The sequence below is a fragment of the Panicum virgatum genome, chromosome 6N, assembly GCF_016808335.1.
Source record: "Panicum virgatum strain AP13 chromosome 6N, P.virgatum_v5, whole genome shotgun sequence".
Lineage (NCBI taxonomy): Eukaryota > Viridiplantae > Streptophyta > Magnoliopsida > Poales > Poaceae > Panicum > Panicum virgatum.
Window position 1 is genome coordinate 48909330 of NC_053150.1, and position 18874 is coordinate 48928203.

Sequence of the window (18874 nt, forward strand, 5' to 3'; positions counted from 1 at the left end):
ATAACTTGTGAGCAAACTAGATCTAGATCTAATTTACTCGATAACTTTGAACAAAACAGACAGAGGAAGAAGCGATGCGCTGTCAACCTTGAACCTATCTGTGTTATTCTACTCGAAACTTACCAACAAACCAGAGATCGAAGACGATGCAGCCCCGCAGGCAGGAAAGAACCTGTACAAGAAAAAAAACTACTGCAACTAAGGCGAAGTCACCGAAAAGAGAAAAAAGAGAAAAAACTAGAGTTTATTGATCATTGAATGTCTGTGATTACAAGCCCGTAGGCTAATATTTATAGGCTACAAACCCTAGTCAACGACGATATGACTTGACTAAAAAAATAAACTTTCTAAAACAAACTAGACCTAGATTTCACACGATAACTTGCTGATGAAGTCTGCCAGCCCAATTCTCACTCCATCAGCTGCGACGCCTTTTCGGCCCAAGTGCCCAATGCGCTCCATCTTCTTTGCTCCTACGTCGGCCTTCTTCCATCGGTTTCATACAAACACACGAATCATCGCATATGATCCGCCGATTCACACTAGCAGCCGATGATCTCCACACTTCAGATCACATCAGATTTACTGACAAAATCCGGTGTCAACACAAGCCCCCCGGTTTCAGAGTATGAAAGCTTAATGCTTCGAAACTTTGTTAATTCATCATGAACTCTGCTTGCTTGATTACTTCATGGATTCGACACCTCGGCTTTTCTAATGTTAATCTTTTTCATAGCCGATGTGACCCTCTCCAGTCTTCATATCAATATTTTTAAACCAATGCGCAGAGTCAAATCAACTCTACATCCCCTGCAAAATAACTTGGGTCTTTTGAAAGAAAATATAATTTTGCTCTTCAAATGATTCCCTCGGATCACTCAATGTGTATGATTCCTCACCCAGGTATGGGATCGCTTCTTTCCTCCCTATTTCTAACAAGACTTTTTTAGAGCTCAGGGTAGCAGTGAATGGATCTACAATCAGGGTCACATGCATGGGAGGGTCGCTAGTTCGCAGGATTTCATTCCGCTCCTTGATTAGGAATTTAGGATCATAACTCTGCATTCTAAAATTTAGTGGCTTGTCTTCAACGAATGAGTTATCATATAGAGTAGCAAGCATGCCTTCTCGGCAGCAATTGGACTTGTGTATCATACTGTCTGTCTTCATTCACCCATTAACTTCAGCTGTATATGTTGGGTTTCTTACGGATTACTTCCAACTATTTTTCTCCCATTCAGTTATATAATTCATATTGTTCAAGAATACTTATACTAGGGAACGAACATGATCATGAAACTTGTTGTCTAAAACGAGAAGTAATCTTTTTTTATAAAACCGGAAATACTGGGTTTCCAGAAATCCAGTGCTGCTTATCCCCAAAGTAGTAAGAGGAAAAAATCAGGCTTAAATCTGTTTGTTTCCCATTTCTCTAGAACATGTATTTATTTGCTCAATTATTGTATTTCTCTAAGCTATGATGCATCGTTATTTGCTCAATTCCTACAATTGATTCTCTGAACTATGATACGATGTTACTATATAGATATAGGTCTATTTTGGATCCAAATTGACGCCCATGAGCCATGGGATTCAAATTCCACATGGATTCGTCCTATCTGGTGACATTTACAAAATCGGCATGGCTTCTTGAATGTACATTGACTGATTCCGCATCGCAGCCGGTCTTGCTTGACATTTGTGATTTGCACAATGTCCCAGAAAGCAACAGTGCTGTTTTCCTTCTAATGTTTGCCTTTCCTTCTTCTTTACCCTTTGCCTGCAACAGAGATGATTGTGTATTGGAATTGGAAGCGTTAAATAGATTACCCATATGAATAGACAGGTAGAAAAGAAAAAGGAAAAAAAGCAGCAGCACAGAAGTGATAAAAGGAAGACATCATAAACCAGGAGACAAAAAAAGTTCAGTAGTAGTAGATTAAACTTCAAATTCCAAGTCCTAAGCAAATGATTGTTACTATGTGCAGTCTACTGCAGGTATTAGTGTTAGGCAGTAGGATTTGGGCAAGGTGAAGAGAACCTCAGGAGAAGCCGAGAAGGGTAGCTGCAATAGCGCATACATAGGGAGTTAGGGACAGAGGGGTTACAGGGTTTAGGGCTTGGTAATCAGAATATGTGAGTGGATCTGTGCTTAAGTGTGAAATACAGGGGGTGTCCAAATGTCAAATTTCATGATTCAATGGGCAAAATAGGAATATGTTGTGGTGGTGGTGGAAGCCTGGAAGTCCATTTGCCAGACTAGCAGGACCTTGCACAGATTATCACAGGCATTGGAATAAGAATATATACTATACCAGTAGGTAATTAGGCAAGTAACCCAAATTTATATCCCTGCTAAACAATAGGAAAGCACATAAAGCCAGACATTAAGATGTGCACATTATAAAGGCAAGTAAAACTCAAGGATTTGGATCAAAATCACTGGTTACCAAACAGGCCCCAAATGTGATCAAAACGATGTTACATGTACAAATGGCAAGTAACTTTCAACTGATAGTAACCTTTTTCTTGAACACACATAGCTAATACCAAATGAAAATAACAGTGTAACTGAATCAAGAAGGAAAAGGCACTATCTTACAGAAGTATATCAACATTTAATGGATTGGGTGGACAATTAAGAATTTGAAAATTTGATTGGTGTAGGAAACAGGCGATAATTGTAAACAACACTGCAACTAACATACCCAGTACTGAAAATCGTGGTCTCTGCAGATCTAGGCAGATTTTGATGGTTGGGAGTGATGGAGCATATATTGTACTCTGAAACACTGGGGAAATAGAATAACAGTTGTTTGCAGGATTAACAAGCCCAACCTAGTTCACTATGTATTGGTGCTGAAAACAAAGGATGATGGAGTAGGAGTGTAGGACTAGCCTCTTGCTCTTTAAACTTCACCAAACCAGCCTTTCAGAGTCCTTCCAAATACTAGCCCACTGTTCCTACAAGCCCATAATGCAGAATTGATTAGCTAGCCCAAAGGAAATTGAAATTAGGGAAAACAGTGTAGAAAAAAAGGTAAATACCATCGAATACGAATGCAACAATTGTAGATAAGGTGGATGAGGCTACGAGGACCCGGCGCAGGACCATAGATGCTGCAGTTATCGGTTGGCGGTGACCAGGTGCCACTAATGAGGTGGTACTGCACAAGACAGTGTTCTGTTGGTTCAAAGCAGATGACATTGTCACCCATAGGGGTAGGCAGTGCTTTAGAGGCGACACTCAAGCTCCTTTCTGAGATAAACAAGGTATTGCCTCCGATGCTTGTTATTGGGATACACCATTGCAGGACAAGATCGGCAAGCTTGAAAACTACAATTTGCGACATGTAGAAATCTTTGTGGCCAAGCAGCAGGATCTCTGAGTCACACTCTACCAGATTGATAGGCATAATGAGGTTGCCTTCAGGGACTGTGGCAATCAACTTTGGTGGGTGAAGGACATAATCTGAGCCCATCCCATCCTTTACAGGTGGGTCAATCTGGAAAATCTCGAAGACGGTGCTGTATAGGACATAACACGCCATGTACAGTTTGCCTTGGAATGACACAGGTGGAGGACATCCTAGCTGGTACTTCCAGCTTGACAGAGTCCATTGCTGATCCAGGGTGGTAGCAAATGCTACATGGTGTACCTCATGAAGTGCAAGCATGACGGTGATGGCTTCGGAGCCGAAGGAAGCAGAAGCAGAGACGATCCCTGCAAGCCTTCTGATCCTTTGTGGCACGGGGCAGTTATAAAGCAGCGGGGCGAGCTGCGGGAGGAGGTTCGCCAGCGGTGGGAGCTCGGCGATGTCGCCGGTGAAAGGGTGGAGGAGGCGGACGGCGTTGTCCTCCTCCCGCAGCAGCAGGAGGAGGCCGTCGACCGAATCGATGGCGCAGTGGTCGCTGAGGAGCGGGAGCTGGGCGCGGACCAAGGCCCCCGTGTCGAGGTTGAGGAAGCGGATGTACCCGCGCAGGTCGGGGTGGCCGGGGTGGAGGCCGTGGCCCTCGGGAAGCATCATCCAGCGGCGCGGGTGGAAGCGCGGGTCGGCGACGCCGCGGCCGCGAGGGCAGGCGGCGCCGGACCGCCAGCCCGTGCACACGGCCCGGAAGCGGACGTAGTCCAGCAGGTCGCCGGCCAGCACGCGCGACGCGACGAGGCGGACCAGGTCCCCGGGCAGCGACGCCCAGCGATCGGCGACGGGGGCGCCGCCGGCCCCCGGCGCCGGAGGTGGCATCTTGACCGCCGCCCTGACTTGCCAACCCGGCTGGCAACGGGCGCGGCGTTTCCGGTCCCGACGCGCCGCGATGAGCGGCTGGGGCAGTGGAGGGACGGAGGCGGCGCGATCTGGCGGAGGTGGGGCAGGAGGGTTGGCGGCGGCGGTAGGCGCCGGCAGAGAGGGGATCGAATCGGCGGGATGGGGACAGCGGAGGGGAATTGATGTGTGAATCGGTGGCCGGCGGGAGGCGGGAGCGGGATGGGCGCAAAGCTGGGTCGGTGCCTCCGTCCCCAGACTCCAGGGCGCGTCAGCGACTCAGGCCTGCTTCAGTTCGCTGCTGTAAGATATTGAAATAACATCTTCTCATATTTGAAATATTAAAAATAAACTATTAAAAAATTAATTATAGATTTCGTACGTAAATCGCGAGACGAATCTAATAAACCTAATTAATTTATCATTAGCATATATTTACTGTAGCAATTTATTATCTAATCACGATCTAATTAGGCTCATTAGATCTGTCTTGTGATTTACAGTCCATTTATGTAATGCGATTTTTTTAACTATATTTAATATATATGCATGTATGCAAATATTGATGTGATTGATGCGTAAAAATTTAGACCCATAACTAAACGGTGCTCAGTGTCACGGGCTGAGTGGCTGACTCACGAGTCAGTGAGTCACCGCTCGTTGCCTCGTCGCCTCGTCGGGGTCCCGGAATGGGATGTTTTCTTGGGCAGGATACGTGACATTGCTGCTCGATTTTCATGTAGAGTTAAGAATTGGCTCTCACATTTCTTCGTGTCCTACTGTCGTACACTCGTAATGTGTCTGTTCAATATGCCTTTCAATTTTCCAAGTGTCCACAAGAAATTTGAGAAAAACAAATTCTTGATTTGAAAGATGGGCATAGGATTAATTTAATCGTTGAGCCATCTCTCTTAAATTTGGGCGCTGAGGATCCACCTGGAATTGGAAAGGAAAAACTAGTGGGTTGCCCGCCTGCTGTTAGGTGGCTTGGAACTTGAACGACATTCGCGGAAAAAGAACTTGAACGCGAAAAGAATAAAAAGAAGAGAAATAGAGAGAGCTTGTTTTCAGAAGTAACCCATCAACAACCTCTGTCATTACTCATATCATGGTAGTAGCACATTGTCTTCGTATTGTTTCTGAGTTGCGCTTTACGATTGGAAAGAATTTAAGACATTCGACAGTTTTATCCTTGCTAAATGTCAGCGGTTTGCTAAAAATCGCACCAAATCGATGTAACTCATTAAACTTTCATCCCTGGATGGTTAATCTCGAATGCGAAACTAGCTATCCGGATTTTTTATGAGAATTATGTTTATTTTCGGCTCACCTGTGAAATTATCACGGTCCAAAGATGCCCATAGCGCATAGTAACTGAATCTTCTGGTTGTTTTTTGAACATCCTGATACATGGAAATATTTGTAAGGCTTGACTGAAGCATATGATTATCTAACATTGGTATTCATTCCAATTGTTGCAGTCTTCATTGCCGCACGCCGCCCAAATACATCTCGCACCCAAGAAAGGAATAAAGATAATACGCTTCCTCAGGAATCAATTCCAAAGTGAAAATCACCAACCATGAAAAAGTTCGAGAGAACTACGCACACTCGACAACATCTGTTGAGAAATCTCAAACACATTTTTCGGATTCAATTTCAAACACACACACACACATGGTTTTTAAAAAAAAATCAAATTCGTAGCACATTATCATGCTGGAAATTCATCAACCAAGGCGTGCTGAAGTGCTGGACTGCCCGGCCTCGTCCCATTCCCGTGTTCCCCAACGCCAACAGCACGCCAAGCTCCGATCCAGCCCACAACCAGAAGCATCCGAGCCGTTGGCTTTTCCCGTTGTTAATCCTCCCTCGGAACACTCTAGAACCCCACCCAATCCCATTTAAACCCCAGCTCTGCCCTGGCGCACCCCCATCATTTCCTCCCTCGTGCGCTCTCTCGAACCTTCCAAAGCGCCCGAACCCTAGCGAGCTCGGAACCCTAGCAGCGCGCGGATCTCGGCTCGGCCCCTCCCACCCGCGCTATGGACGAGGACTTCGAGATGCCCCCGGCCGGCGCCGACGAGATGATGGGGGACGACGAGATGGGCGACTTCGGCGGCGACGAGGGCCCGGTCATGAAGGTGGGCGAGGAGAAGGAGATCGGGAAGCAGGGGCTCAAGAAGAAGCTGCTCAAGGAGGGAGAGAGCTGGGAGACGCCCGAGGTCGGCGACGAGGTCGAAGGTGAGCTCCTTGCTCTCCAGTCAGTGGGGTGTACTTTGACTTTTATTCGTGCGATCGATTCATGACCTGATTGGGCGATTGGCTAATTGGCTTGGTAATTGGGGCGCGAAAATTAGTGGTGGAGTGGGGTGTAGTCCGTCGCACATAATTTTTATGCCGACGTCTGCTAAACTGGAATCGTTTGCCAGGACTTTAGGCTACTCTATGCTTCCAGTGTAAGCAGGGCTATGTTGTAGCATTTTCTATTTGGGATATTCCTCTGAACGTAACTAGTGTCCTGAGCCATAGATTTGTATGCTTGGGCAATGCATTGTTAATTGCTGGTGTTGGGTGATCTATGAATTGTTTTCTCATCTTGTTGTTGGAGAAATATAATGGGTATGCTTGGGCTGACGTGCTTTTGTTGATGTGTTTCAGTACATTACACGGGTACACTCCTTGATGGAACAAAGTTTGATTCAAGCCGTGATCGTGGAGATCCCTTCAAGTTCAAGCTGGGACAAGGTACATTTCCTCGTGCTTAAGATGTCTCATGTTTTAAATTTTGATATGGATTGTGTAATTCATAATTATCATTAACAGTGTAATTGTGAGAACAGTTTTACATACTGATGGTTTGTCAATTAGAGAAATATCTCTGATCACATCAATAATATGTAGTTTTCCCCTTAGTAGTTTTTTCCTTGAATTGTGGCAATGATATTAGTGTTTATGCTAGCAGAGTACCTGATCACTGACTTTCCCTCACTTCAGCTGATCATCTTCTTTCTCTGTGTGTTTTTGCTTATCACATTTTTTTAGAAAAAGGATAAAGTTTCACCTTTTGCTTATCACATAGATGCAAGTAGTGCTTGCCTTGATAGTTTGAAAAAAACATGCTAATGATCGAGTAAACATGCCAAGTTGGGACTTCGGAAATAGATGCTCATTGCCTATTTTGTTAACTTATGTCCAGGTCAAGTAATAAAGGGCTGGGACCAAGGCATCAAGACCATGAAGAAAGGAGAAAATGCTATTTTTACCATTCCTCCAGAACTGGCTTATGGAGAATCTGGATCGCCTCCAAAGATTCCACCCAATGCAACCTTGCAGTTTGATGTTGAACTGCTTTCATGGACCAGTGTCAAAGATATTTGCAAAGATGGCGGCATATTTAAGAAGATACTCAAGGAGGGAGAGAAATGGGAGAACCCAAAGGATCCTGATGAAGTACTTGGTAAGTTTTGCTTACTGAGAGTTTTTTCACAAAGCAGTTGCATTGTTTGTTCGTTTAGCTTACAAATATTTCTTCCTGTAGTGAATTATGAGGCCCGTCTAGAAGATGGTAATGTTGTATCCAAGTCTGAGGGAGTCGAGTTTACTGTTAAAGATGGTAACCCTCTTTTCTTCAGTTCTACGTTTACATGGCCTGTTGAAAAGCTGTTTAGGTCTATATATATATTGTTTACTAACAAGTGTATTGCCAGGGTACTTCTGTCCTGCACTGGCCAAAGCTGTCAAAACCATGAAAAGGGCAGAGAAGGTGCTCCTTACAGTAAAGCCACAATGTGAGTTCCTGTTTCAAAGTTCAAACCCTCTTCGGCAAGTTTCATGGTAGTTCTTCTAACTTATGACATTGTTTGAACCTCCTAACTTACCAAATGCAGATGGATTTGGTGAGAAGGGTAGACCAGCAGCTGGCGAGGAAGGCGCTGTGCCACCAAACGCCACTCTGCTCATTGACCTTGAATTGGTTTCATGGAAGACTGTCACAGAAATAGGGGATGATAAGAAAATACTTAAGAAAGTTCTCAAGGAGGGAGAAGGCTATGAGCGTCCCAATGAGGGGGCAGTTGTTAAAGGTATGCTCCAAGTTTGATCATGCTAGTAGCTGTTGTTTTGCAACTCTGTTCAATTGGTCAGTTTGTCTTGCGCTTCCTAATTACATTTTTTGTTGTACAGTCAAAATTACAGGAAAGCTTCAGGACGGCACAGTGTTTACAAAGAAGGGGCATGATGAAGAGCCCTTTGAATTCAAGACAGATGAAGGTTAGAATACCCTCCACCTCTCAGTTAAAATAAATCAGGCTTTCACATCAATCCAATGTTTTGATTATAATAACATTTTTTTTGTTTGCAATCTACTTTCAGAGGAAGTTATTGCTGGTCTTGACCTTGCTGTACTGAACATGAAGAAGGGCGAGGTTGCTCTTGTGACAATTCCTCCTGAATATGCATTCGGTTCAGTTGAGTCAAAGCAGGACCTTGCTGTAGTTCCGCCTAACAGCACAGTGATCTATGAAGTCGAGCTTGTTTCATTTGTGAAGGTACGCACATGATTGTGATATTCTTGTGCACCTGTTGTGATTCATTATTCTGCATTTATTTGCAAAATTTATTGATTTCATCCTGTTACCCAGGATAAGGAGTCATGGGACTTAAACAATGAAGAGAAGATTGAGGCTGCTGGCAAGAAGAAAGAAGAAGGGAATGCACTGTTCAAGTTGGGCAAATATGCTAGAGCTTCGAAGCGTTATGAGAAGGTGCATAATTTTGCATTCGGTTTAATACTGAAAATACCACAAAGCTGCAACTTGTGAGTTCTCTATGGTTAACTGCTTTGCCCGATTGACTGACTGAGACATTTGTTCTATTGTCAGGCTGCAAAGTTCATTGAGTATGACAGTTCATTCAGTGAAGATGAGAAGAAGCAATCCAAGCAACTGAAGATCAGCTGCAACTTGAACAATGCTGCTTGCAAACTGAAGCTGAAGGACTACAAGCAAGCTGAGAAGCTTTGCACCAAGGTACCTATCATCTTGGCCTGTATTTGCTGATTTAGTGGTTGTATCTTGCAGTCAACCAAGCTGATCATGTAATTTCTTTCTAGGTGCTGGAACTAGACAGCCAAAATGTCAAGGCCCTGTACAGGAGGGTCCAAGCCTACATGCAACTTGCTGACCTAGAACTAGCAGAGGCCGATATCAAGAAGGCGTTGGAAATTGATCCTGACAACAGGTATGGTTTTTTAAATCATTTAGTATCTCAGAGAAATTGATCCTGCTGAGTGTTCAGTTTGATGGAACAACTAAATCTGACGGTGGCATTGCTGCTGCTAATCTCAGGGATGTAAAGTTGGAATACAGGGCCCTGAAGGAGAAGATCAAGGAGTACAACAAGAAGGATGCCAAATTCTACAGCAACATGTTCGCTAAGATGACAAAGTAACTGGCTGGAAGACAGTGTGAGTACTATCACCACCACTGCATTCTGCTTCTGAGTTGCTTCTGGTAGATTGTGTCTAACCGATTAATTCGCCGTTAATAGCAGAAACCTTTTGGATCGGGGGATGTACTGAAGCAGAGGATCAACAAAGCCTGCCGTTCCTGCTGCCCAAGGACTTCCCTAGTTTGACATTTCGCTTTCTGGCCTACTGTTTAATCTACTAAAGCGCATGGACGATTGCATCTGTTAGAACTTAGAACAGAGATGAGGAACATTTACTTCGAGGACCACTATTGGCTGATTGGCTCTGAATCTGTTTCATGATTCTTGTTGAGATCTGAGTGTTCAGTCTTAAAGAATTTGATACTCCCTAATCTGATGTTCTCTTGCGCCAGTGCGTTTCTCCCGGGAAGATGCTCCAAAGTCCAAACTGACTGAAAAAAAGAAATAAATACCTACAAAACTCACCCTTCATTTACGCAATCACTATGGAGGCGACAGAGTTGCATGTAAAGGAGCACTAAAACAGGCAGTATAAGCAAAATCGCACTGTCTAAGTAAAAGGCGTCTGAACATCTCTGGAATTCCACGACAATGGCAGGTCAAACTGAAGGGCTATTCTGGACATGTCTAATTAATTTACACCAACATATATAGATTATGACACATACAAACAGCAAACCGAGTTCGCAATCCAAGTAGCAAGGTCCAAACATGTCCTGTAACGAAGGTCCTGGGGTGACTATTTAAATCGAGTACCATCAGCGCATGGACGGTCACGGTCAGCAAAATGAAAGTTTGGTGAATGCCCTGGTCCGCTGACGACGATCAGCAAATAAATAGAGTACAATCACTGTACCGATGAGCAGCAAATAAAGGGCACCCACTGCTGTTTCCTTCCCTTGGGCTTCTTCTCGACAGGCAACCTGGCAGGAGAGTTCCAGTCTTGCTGCCCCGAGCCAGCCTTGGGCGAACCCGGCTTCACCGGTGACACGACATCTTTCGACGCTCGGCGCCTGAATGACAGTACCCGGTCCTTGGTGCTCGGCTTCTTCTCCTTCTCTTTGGTCTCCACGTTCTTGTCGGCAAGGAGGACCTTCAGCGAGACATGGTTCTTGTCTGAGTCGATGACCATTTCCTTGTCAGCAATCTCTTCGTTCTGATCATCAACTCCCTTCAGGTCATCCGTGCTCTCTATTGTGCTGATCTCCTTTGAGGCTGCCTCTTCAGTTTTTCCTATTTCTTCATCAGCATTTGTGGTCTCTGCTACTTCTGTCTTGTCTGAAGCAGGGCCTGTGGTGGCGACGTCTCCATTTTGCTCCTTGTTTTCTGCATCGTCCGTGCCTGGCAGCATGTTGCTCTCACCAGAACTAGGACCTGCTATAGTTTCTTCACTCTGCTTCTTTTCTTCAATGTGACCTATACTGCTTATGGCGGCTGAAGCAGTAGTAGGGTCCAAAACAGGCTGCTCATTCTTCTTCTCATCAATATTATCTGTGCTGTGCACCACACCCGCACTTCTCTCCTGCAAAGTAGGGTCTGCAGCTGTTTGTCCACCCTTCTTCTCTTCAACACTCTCAGTAGAGGTAACCAAACTAAACTTGGGAGAGGTAGCATCTGCCGTAGCCTCCTCAACTGTCTTCTCTTCAACATTATCTGTGCCATGTACCACAATATTTTCATGACAACCAATGGCCTCAATAACATCCTCCTTATGCATCTTTTCCTCATTAGTACCGCTGCATATCGTGTTGATACCATGAGAGATGGGGCCTGCAGTGATTTCTTCATCCTGCACTATGTCTTCAACATCATCTGTGGTGGTTCCTGCATTGCTCTCACAGGTAGTAGCATTGTTTTCTGCAGCAGTTTGTATGCTGCATGCACCGTCTATCTCACCGATTGTTTTTACATCAATCTCACTCTGCTTTTCTTCAACAATATCTCTGCTACATGCCACACTGGTTTCTTCAGAAGCAAGACTTGTAATGAACTCTTCAATCTGTTCATTTTCTTCAGCACTAGTCATGCTTTGTACCACATTTATCTTGCAAGAACTGGTGTCTGCAATAATTTCTTTGTTCTGCTCATTTTCCCCATCATTATCAGCATTGGAAACTGTGTTGGTTTCATGAGGAATGGAATCTACAATGACCTCTTTGTTCTGATGCTTTTCTTCAAAGTTTTCTACAACATGCATCTCATTACCTCCATATGAAGTAAAGTCTGAATCACCCTTTTCATTCTGGCTCTTTTCATCAACATCATTTGTGCTACCGACCGTGTTGATTTCATGTGCCATGGTGGAAGCACTAAGCTCCACTTGATCAACTTGAGATGCCACGACAGTACCACCAGTCACATTTTTCTGCATGCTGTCATCCATTGTTACACCAGATGAACAAACATTCTCTGTAGTGTTAGCTATGGCACCAACAGCAGGTCCAGATGCACTTGATATCACTGGGATGCTTCCCTCTGCAGAATGTGCATCAAATTTCAATTCATAAACAATGACTATACCATGCACATAATAACTAAAGGTATTGATTAAAATGTTTTCATGTAAATGACGTGTCTGACAAGTGACTAAACTTACTTGTCCAGTCACCTGTAAAATAATGCAGTGGTTGTGAAATTGCACTTTGAAACAGGTAGCCATAATTGCGCGTAAGGTAGAAGATCAACTGATACTTATGATCTTAATAAACTTATATGAAATCAGCTAATCATGCGCTACCACTGACCCTTTTCACAATTGGCCAGACACTATCAGAATGCAATTGTAATGGACAGACTACTTGATAGCTCAACTACCTGAAATTGGAATACAGTGCCCAATAAACATTTTCTGCTTTTTACAAAACGTTTTTCAAGATAAAGAGGTTTTGATTTGATATTAAATAAATTGAAAAGTAGTGTGAAATACAGTACACGATAACATCCAGAAACTCTAACCTGGAATAGGATAGTGCTGTTCATGAACATTATCTGACTGTTTAGAGACTGCCAGATGACATGCTGTTTCAGAGGTAGAGTCACGTTGCTGCTGAGGTTTGACATCATTGCATGTCTCTGAGTGGGAACCACCGGTACCAAGTTGAGGCGAGGCGTCATCTGAACCAACAGAGTTCTCAGCAGAAGCCTCAACGGGCACCTCAATGTTAGGAATTTTCTCAGAAGAGTCAGTTAACACATGCTTGCTTTGCTGATTTGATTCAGTTTTATCACTCAGGATTTCTTCATTTTGAATCGCATTAGGATTCTTGTCTGATGGATCTCTCTCCACGGCAGTGCGACTGTGCCCCTCGCCGTTCTCAGTTTGTATATTATCTTTACAGGAGATATCAACCTCATCACCTTCAACAGATTTGTTCTCACTAAATTCATTTTTGTCAATGGTGTTGGTCATATCATCTTCCTCAGCCACAGCAGTCCCATCCGCTTGACTGACTACATCCGTCTGTTCAGAAGTTCCACTTCCAGTTGCATTTGATTCTAGAGGCACAACAGTTGAGTTCTTTATTTCATGTTCAGAGATTCCTGAAGTGGATTTTGCACCATCTTCAAGTTCTGGTGAAAGAACAGAAACGGGGACACCCTCCAACCCCCCGGAACCAACTGCTGGATCAGATGAATCCCCATCCTCAATAGGTGATCCTTTATCAGAGTACTGTGTAACCACTGTAGCTAGAGTGTCATCATTAGTCTTGCTGGCCTCAGAAATGATTTCAGAAGGAATATTACTGCTGCTGATTAGGTGATCTTCAGAGCCGATGACTTGATGGCCAGTACCATTTCCAGAAGAATGCTCTAAAAAATACAGTCACAGGCAATCATGCATTCAGACATATGCGTAGACTCGTAAAATGCATTGTAAAACCATTAACAATGACCATTCAGACATATGTGTTGAAAAGAGTGAACACATATAGCACAGTGAATATAATTAAATAGCGCTGGACTCTCTGCCAGTGAAGTTACGCTAGCAGAGTAGCATGGAGACATGTTGGCGAGATGCTGGTATCCAGTGGCAACATGTGGACAGCCTCACTAATTTATTGAACACGACTATTAAACCAAACCTGAGGTGTACAGTTTGGAAGTTGTATAACCAGCCTCACTAATTTTATCTTTTCTGAAACATTACTAGCACAAGCAATTTATGTTTAGTAAAGATGGGATGGAACAAAATATGCCCACATTATGCTAATCAAAAGGATAAGGACATGCTTTTTCTAGACTCTACATCAGCACAATTTCATTGAACCAGAACGTTCTCGTCTAGCACGAAAGAGGAAATTGGGAAAGAAAAAAAAGGCAGTGCAATAACTTTCCACCTACCAAATCTTAACCAAGACATTTCCACTTCAGAAACGAACAAAAACAAACGAAGAACAAGAAGAAACAAAGATTCAGAGCGAACCTGCATTGTCCCCTCCATCCACTGCGCTGGCAGCCTCCGGCGCAGATCCAGGCAAACTGCCGCCGCACTCCGCCGCGCCCGCTCCAATTCCCTCTCCGCGACCGTCCCCTAGGACGCAGCCACAGAGCACACGCATCAGGCCAAGAGCTCAACCCCGCAGGCCGCAGTGACTTACGGCAACGGAGGCACGGAATCCTCAGTACCTGGAAGCGGCTCGCTACCTTCGTGCTCCCCGGCGCCCTCCTCCGCGGCGCCGGCGGCGGCGGCGGACGTCGGCTTGCCGCAGTGCTTGCGGTGCGCGCGCCGCTGCTTGGCGCTGGGGTGCCCGTTCGGGTACTGGTACCCGCAGGCGTGGCACAGAACCCCGTCCCCTCCGGCTCCCCCTCCTGCGCGCGAAACCAACCACCCCGCCGTCACATCTCACGAGCACGGGAGAGAGCGAGAGAGGGAAATAACGCAGCAAAAAAGGAAACAAATCTTCGTAATGCGGCCGGCGAAGCGGCAACGGGGGCTCACCTGGCGCGCTTCCGCCTCCGCTCTTGTGGCCGCTCTCCATGTCGCCCCCGCGGTCCAGCGCCCGGCAGCAACGGCGAGGCGGAGAGGGGAGGCGAGTGGTTGGTTGGTTGCTCGCTTCGCTGCGCTCAGTGAGTGGAGTGCGGGGAAGACGAAAGCAGAGAGAGAGAGGAGGCGCCCTCACGCCGAGGGATAATGACAACCGCGCCTATCATTATGGCGGCGTGGGGCCCACGGGACCCCTGGCCCGCACGTCAGCGGCACGTTGCGGTGGGCGTCGTCGAACACGGCGGGCCGCGGGCAAGAGACAAGCTCTCTCGCCTCTCGTGCGGTTGCGGCCGCCTCGTCTCTTCGGGGCAGCGCATCCGGGCCGTCGACGGCGGCATCGACGGAGGGGGAGACGGCGGCGACAGCCCATCGAGATGCCGGCGGGCGGGGCCCGCGCGGCCGGCCGGCAAGGCGTGGATCCTTTGCTCGGCCGGGTAGGTAAGACCGCCCACAGTGAAAGGAGCAAATACACTGTTTGACACTGTAGATGTACTGTTTGACATTGTAGACAGAAAAGACGTGGGAAACGAGGAGGGAGCAATTTTGCTCCAGCTCCCTCCGCGCGGCAGCTTTTGGACCGGGCCGCTCGCCCGTTCACTTCACTTGACCCCTTTTTCACTTTTTTACCGCTTCGTTCCAGCGGTGTACTGCCAGCTCCCATGTTTTTTTTGTTTTTGGCGGCCGCGAGCTGCCAACTCAACTAAGGTCACGGCACCGGCACCGGCACCGGCACGGCGGTGGTCGATCAGGGAGGGGCCAACCAACATGCGTGCCCGCCGGTACATGGCGGCATGTGCCAGTTGGGGACACCGGCAAGGACGAGTAAGTGTAGTATAGGCTGTAGCGAAGGGGGGCCAAGGACTACGGAGCGGGGGAATGGTCCCCGACCGGCCGACTCCCGGGGATATCCACAATTCCTGGGTGTCTTAACGGTTATAAAATTCCGGGAGCCAATCATCTTGGGTGGTGATACCCACTTTACTATTTCTTTCAAACAAAAAAAAAACTTTACTAAGGGTTTTCTACGAGCTAGCTGTTCTAAGAGCTAGTATGGAGCAGTTTAGTGAAACGTATACTTATACAATACCTTCTCAAAGGATACGCTGCTGCTAGTTTTACGCTAGATGCTCATGTCATAAAAAGAAACAAAAAATATTTTCAGAATGCAGTTATACGGGAAATTAGCTAAAAGGAGGAAAACCTTTTTTGAGGGGAAAAAGAGGAAAACTCAGCCTAAAGTCTAAAGACGAACGCTACATATCCCGATTCTTCTACGAGACCACATAAAAAAGCCAGCATGGTTAGGCTGATCTAGGCCTAATTACGTTGTCCACTTGTGCGTCTCATTTTTAACTTGAAAAAGAAGACGACTGGGGGTCCCACGTTTTGTTCGGCTTCGCTGTCAGATTCAAGCCCATCTACGCGGGTCCACACACACCTTTTCCTTGGGCTTTCGGCCCATGATGCTCTGGCCTTCTCCGCCGCCTCCCCTCCGCACGTTTCGATCTACCTAACGGCTTCGTGACCAAAAAAAGTAGGTAACGGCTTCGTGACAGTGACCCAACAACGATGATGACACGCTGACCGCGCCCGCCGCAGGTCAACCTCTCCCGGTTCCGCCGCCGCTGTGCTACCGATCTCTCCGCCACCTCGTACGCACCGATCATGGCTAACGCGGCAGATCGAAAATTCGCCGCGGCAAAGTCGGCGAGCAATTTAAACGACCGAAGAGTTCGCCGCCGGCGAACTCGGAACAGTTTAAACAAACAAACAAACAAAAAAATCAAAGCTTCGAGAATTCGCCGCCGGTGGGCTCGGAGAACAATTCAAAGAAGTTTTGTTTTCTAGATAGGCACGAGAGCTGCCTGCAAAGTAACTAAACTGTGAGCAGTGTAACACTGAGCTGAATTACAGTGATGCTTTGCTCGCTAGTTCCCTACAGAGAAATGGAAATTGGTACTAGTTCTAACTTCTAAAGGGCATCCATGGCGATGGCCTTCCTCGCTAGCTAATCGAATGTGGCTGCGCTCTCCGTTCCTGCTGCGCAGCTAGTCCTCAGAGCTGAGGAACTTGCATGATCCATAGCCTGCAAAACACACAACAGATCAATGCGACTGGAATGCAGAAGAAACAAAGATCAAACACGCCATTGGAGGGTGCTTAGTTGGATGAACTCACTTGGATCCTTGGTGGTGGTCTCTGCAAGTCCATTGAAGGAGCACGTGCCCCCACGGTTCCTGAACTGCTGCCAGTAGGAGTTGAACGCGTAGCTGGCGTGCGCGTCCAGCGTGTCCGGCTCGTGGCACGCGCCGCCGGGCTGGATGGCGTCGCACGTCCCGCTCCCCTGCTGGCACGCGTAATCCAGCGCGTCCTGCACCGCCTTCCCGTCCGCCGCCTTGCCGCCGCCGGCGGCCAGCACGCACCACGCCGCCGAGCTGTCCGTGTCGTCTGCGGGCGGCAGCGGCGGGTACGACCGCGACGACCGCTGGCCGGTGAGGTCGATCTCGTAGACCTTGGTCTGGTTCGGGTAGTACAGCCCCCAGTGGCGCTCGGTGCCGGCCCCGGGCTTCTGGTCCTCGTTGTAGAGCGAGAAGAGGAACACCGGCATCTTGGCCCCCGGCCGCGCCGGCGTGCCGGGGTTCTTGGACATCCGCGCGGCGAGGTTGCGGTTGTACGTGGCGGCGTTGCGCACGTTGGCCCCGGCGCCGCCGGCGCTCGGCCAGCCGGTCTCCGCGACGGCCAGCTTCACGTCCCCGTACCCGAGCTTGCCCATGGCGGCGACAACCGCGTCGAGCATTTGGTCGAGCAGGTTAGTGTAGGTGTGCCCCGTGCCCGGGTCGACGTAGTGGGAGCTCGCCGCGCCCTGGAAGAGCGCGTAGTCGAGGGAGATGGCGTCGCGGTTGGCCGCCCAGGCGAAGTACGGGTACGCGTCGACGAAGTAGAAGGAGCGCGTGGCTTTGAGGAACCGGAGCAGCGGCCGGATCACGTCCCCGGCGACGTCGTCGCGGAACGCGCCGGCGGAGGGCGGGTAGGAGGCCGAGAGCGCGCCCATGGCGAGCGTCGTGCTGAGCTTGACCTTGCGGATGCCGTGCGCGCGGAGGGCGCGGTGGAGGTTGGCCATCGCCGGCACGATGGCCCGTCACGTGGAGCCCGCGGCGGCGCCGTCGGAGAGCACCTCGTTGCCGACGAGCAGGTACATGACCCGCGTGGCCGGGCTGTGCGGCGCGAGGTTGGCGGCCACCCAGTCCTCCGCGGCGGCGCGGGAGGAGGCCAGCGACGGGATGGCCGCGTTCGGCACCATGATGGCGACCGGCAGCCCCGTCCCGGCCAGCGCGCGCAGGATGCCCGGGTTGGCGTCGTAGATCTTCACGGCGCCCGCGCCCGCCGCGCGGAGGAGCTGCACGGAGCGCGCCGCCGAGGGGAGGTCGTCGGCCACCGTGCCGTAGTTGACGCCGAGGCCGCGGCACTTCCCTCCTGCATACACGCAACACGGCAGGTCGGCAGGAGCACACAAGACTCGTCAGCGAACGACAGAAACCGTACACCACTAGGCACTAGCTGATCGGCAGTAATAAACTCGACGTGAGGATGGCGAGGCGGCCAGCAGGGGAAGAGGTGATCACCAGGGCAACTGCACTCGGGCTTGACGGCGACGGCGACGATGTTGAGATGGCACGCGAGGGCGGCGGCGAGGAGGAGGACGACGACGGCGCGGTGGGACGATGACGGTGCCACGGTAGCGCCCGCCATTGTTGCTCGTGTTAGTTTGTTATCTGAATATCTGATCAAGGTGGAAGGGAGCCGTGACTGTTTATATAGAGAGAATAAGGAGAGTTTTTAGGGAGTGAGTTGGATAACCCAGAACGTAATTAGAGTACTTGCAGCAGAAAAGAAAATGGAAATAAAACGCGACACGTGCGGTGATTGTTAGCGTGCGTTTCGGATCGGATGGTTGGATGGGGGTATATGCTCGATCGAACGGATGGAACAGTCCCATTTTTCTAGTTGAAGGTTACAGGGATAGAATGGGTACGTGTGCTGTCAAGTGTCAACCATATCTCTTCCATTGACGCCGGCCTTGCCGGGTATCGTTTGCTCTTCAGCTCAAGAAGCAGTGAGCGTAGAAATTCCGCCAACAAAGAGATGCTTGAGAGTGAGCAAGCTAAACAATCTGATG

At 48.1% G+C, this 18874-nt stretch overlaps 3 protein-coding genes and 1 pseudogene across 7 annotated transcripts; 1 reads left to right on the plus strand and 3 right to left on the minus strand.

Moving 5' to 3' along the window:
• Positions 1-1404: 1404 nt before the first annotated feature.
• On the minus strand, positions 1405-4521 carry LOC120679620. 4 transcript variants are annotated; one of them, XR_005677270.1, is made up of 3 exons: positions 3049-4520; positions 2839-2964; positions 1405-1780 (listed from the first exon to the last, which is right to left on the minus strand). XR_005677270.1 is itself a non-coding variant. In XM_039961257.1 (3 exons), exons 1-2 carry the CDS (start codon positions 4242-4244, stop codon positions 2910-2912), a joined length of 1251 nt encoding a protein of 416 aa, XP_039817191.1. In that variant the 5' UTR covers positions 4245-4521; the 3' UTR covers positions 1405-1780; positions 2900-2909. The 4 variants fall into 4 exon arrangements, 2 of the variants coding, with proteins under 2 accessions (XP_039817191.1, XP_039817190.1); XR_005677269.1 differs by having other exon boundaries at positions 2709-2964; XM_039961257.1 differs by having other exon boundaries at positions 2900-2964; positions 3049-4521.
• Positions 4522-6156: 1635 nt separating this feature from the next.
• Positions 6157-10084, plus strand: LOC120677501 (70 kDa peptidyl-prolyl isomerase-like). Of its 2 annotated transcripts, none has more exons than XM_039958650.1 (13): positions 6157-6506; positions 6924-7010; positions 7462-7722; positions 7804-7878; positions 7973-8053; positions 8153-8347; positions 8448-8534; positions 8637-8812; positions 8906-9028; positions 9146-9292; positions 9376-9503; positions 9611-9729; positions 9816-10084. In XM_039958650.1, exons 1-12 carry the CDS (start codon positions 6308-6310, stop codon positions 9711-9713), a joined length of 1662 nt encoding a protein of 553 aa, XP_039814584.1. In that variant the 5' UTR covers positions 6157-6307; the 3' UTR covers positions 9714-9729; positions 9816-10084. The 2 variants fall into 2 exon arrangements, with proteins under 2 accessions (XP_039814584.1, XP_039814585.1); XM_039958651.1 differs by having other exon boundaries at positions 6184-6506; positions 9813-10084.
• Positions 10085-10220: 136 nt separating this feature from the next.
• LOC120677500 lies at positions 10221-14814 on the minus strand. Its single transcript, XM_039958648.1, has 5 exons — positions 14653-14814; positions 14340-14522; positions 14137-14244; positions 12669-13523; positions 10221-12188 (listed from the first exon to the last, which is right to left on the minus strand). The coding sequence occupies exons 1-5, from the start codon at positions 14690-14692 to the stop codon at positions 10561-10563; spliced, it is 2814 nt and encodes a 937-aa protein (XP_039814582.1). The 5' UTR covers positions 14693-14814; the 3' UTR covers positions 10221-10560.
• Positions 14815-16576: 1762 nt separating this feature from the next.
• Positions 16577-18013, minus strand: LOC120677704 (annotated as a pseudogene).
• Positions 18014-18874: the final 861 nt, after the last annotated feature.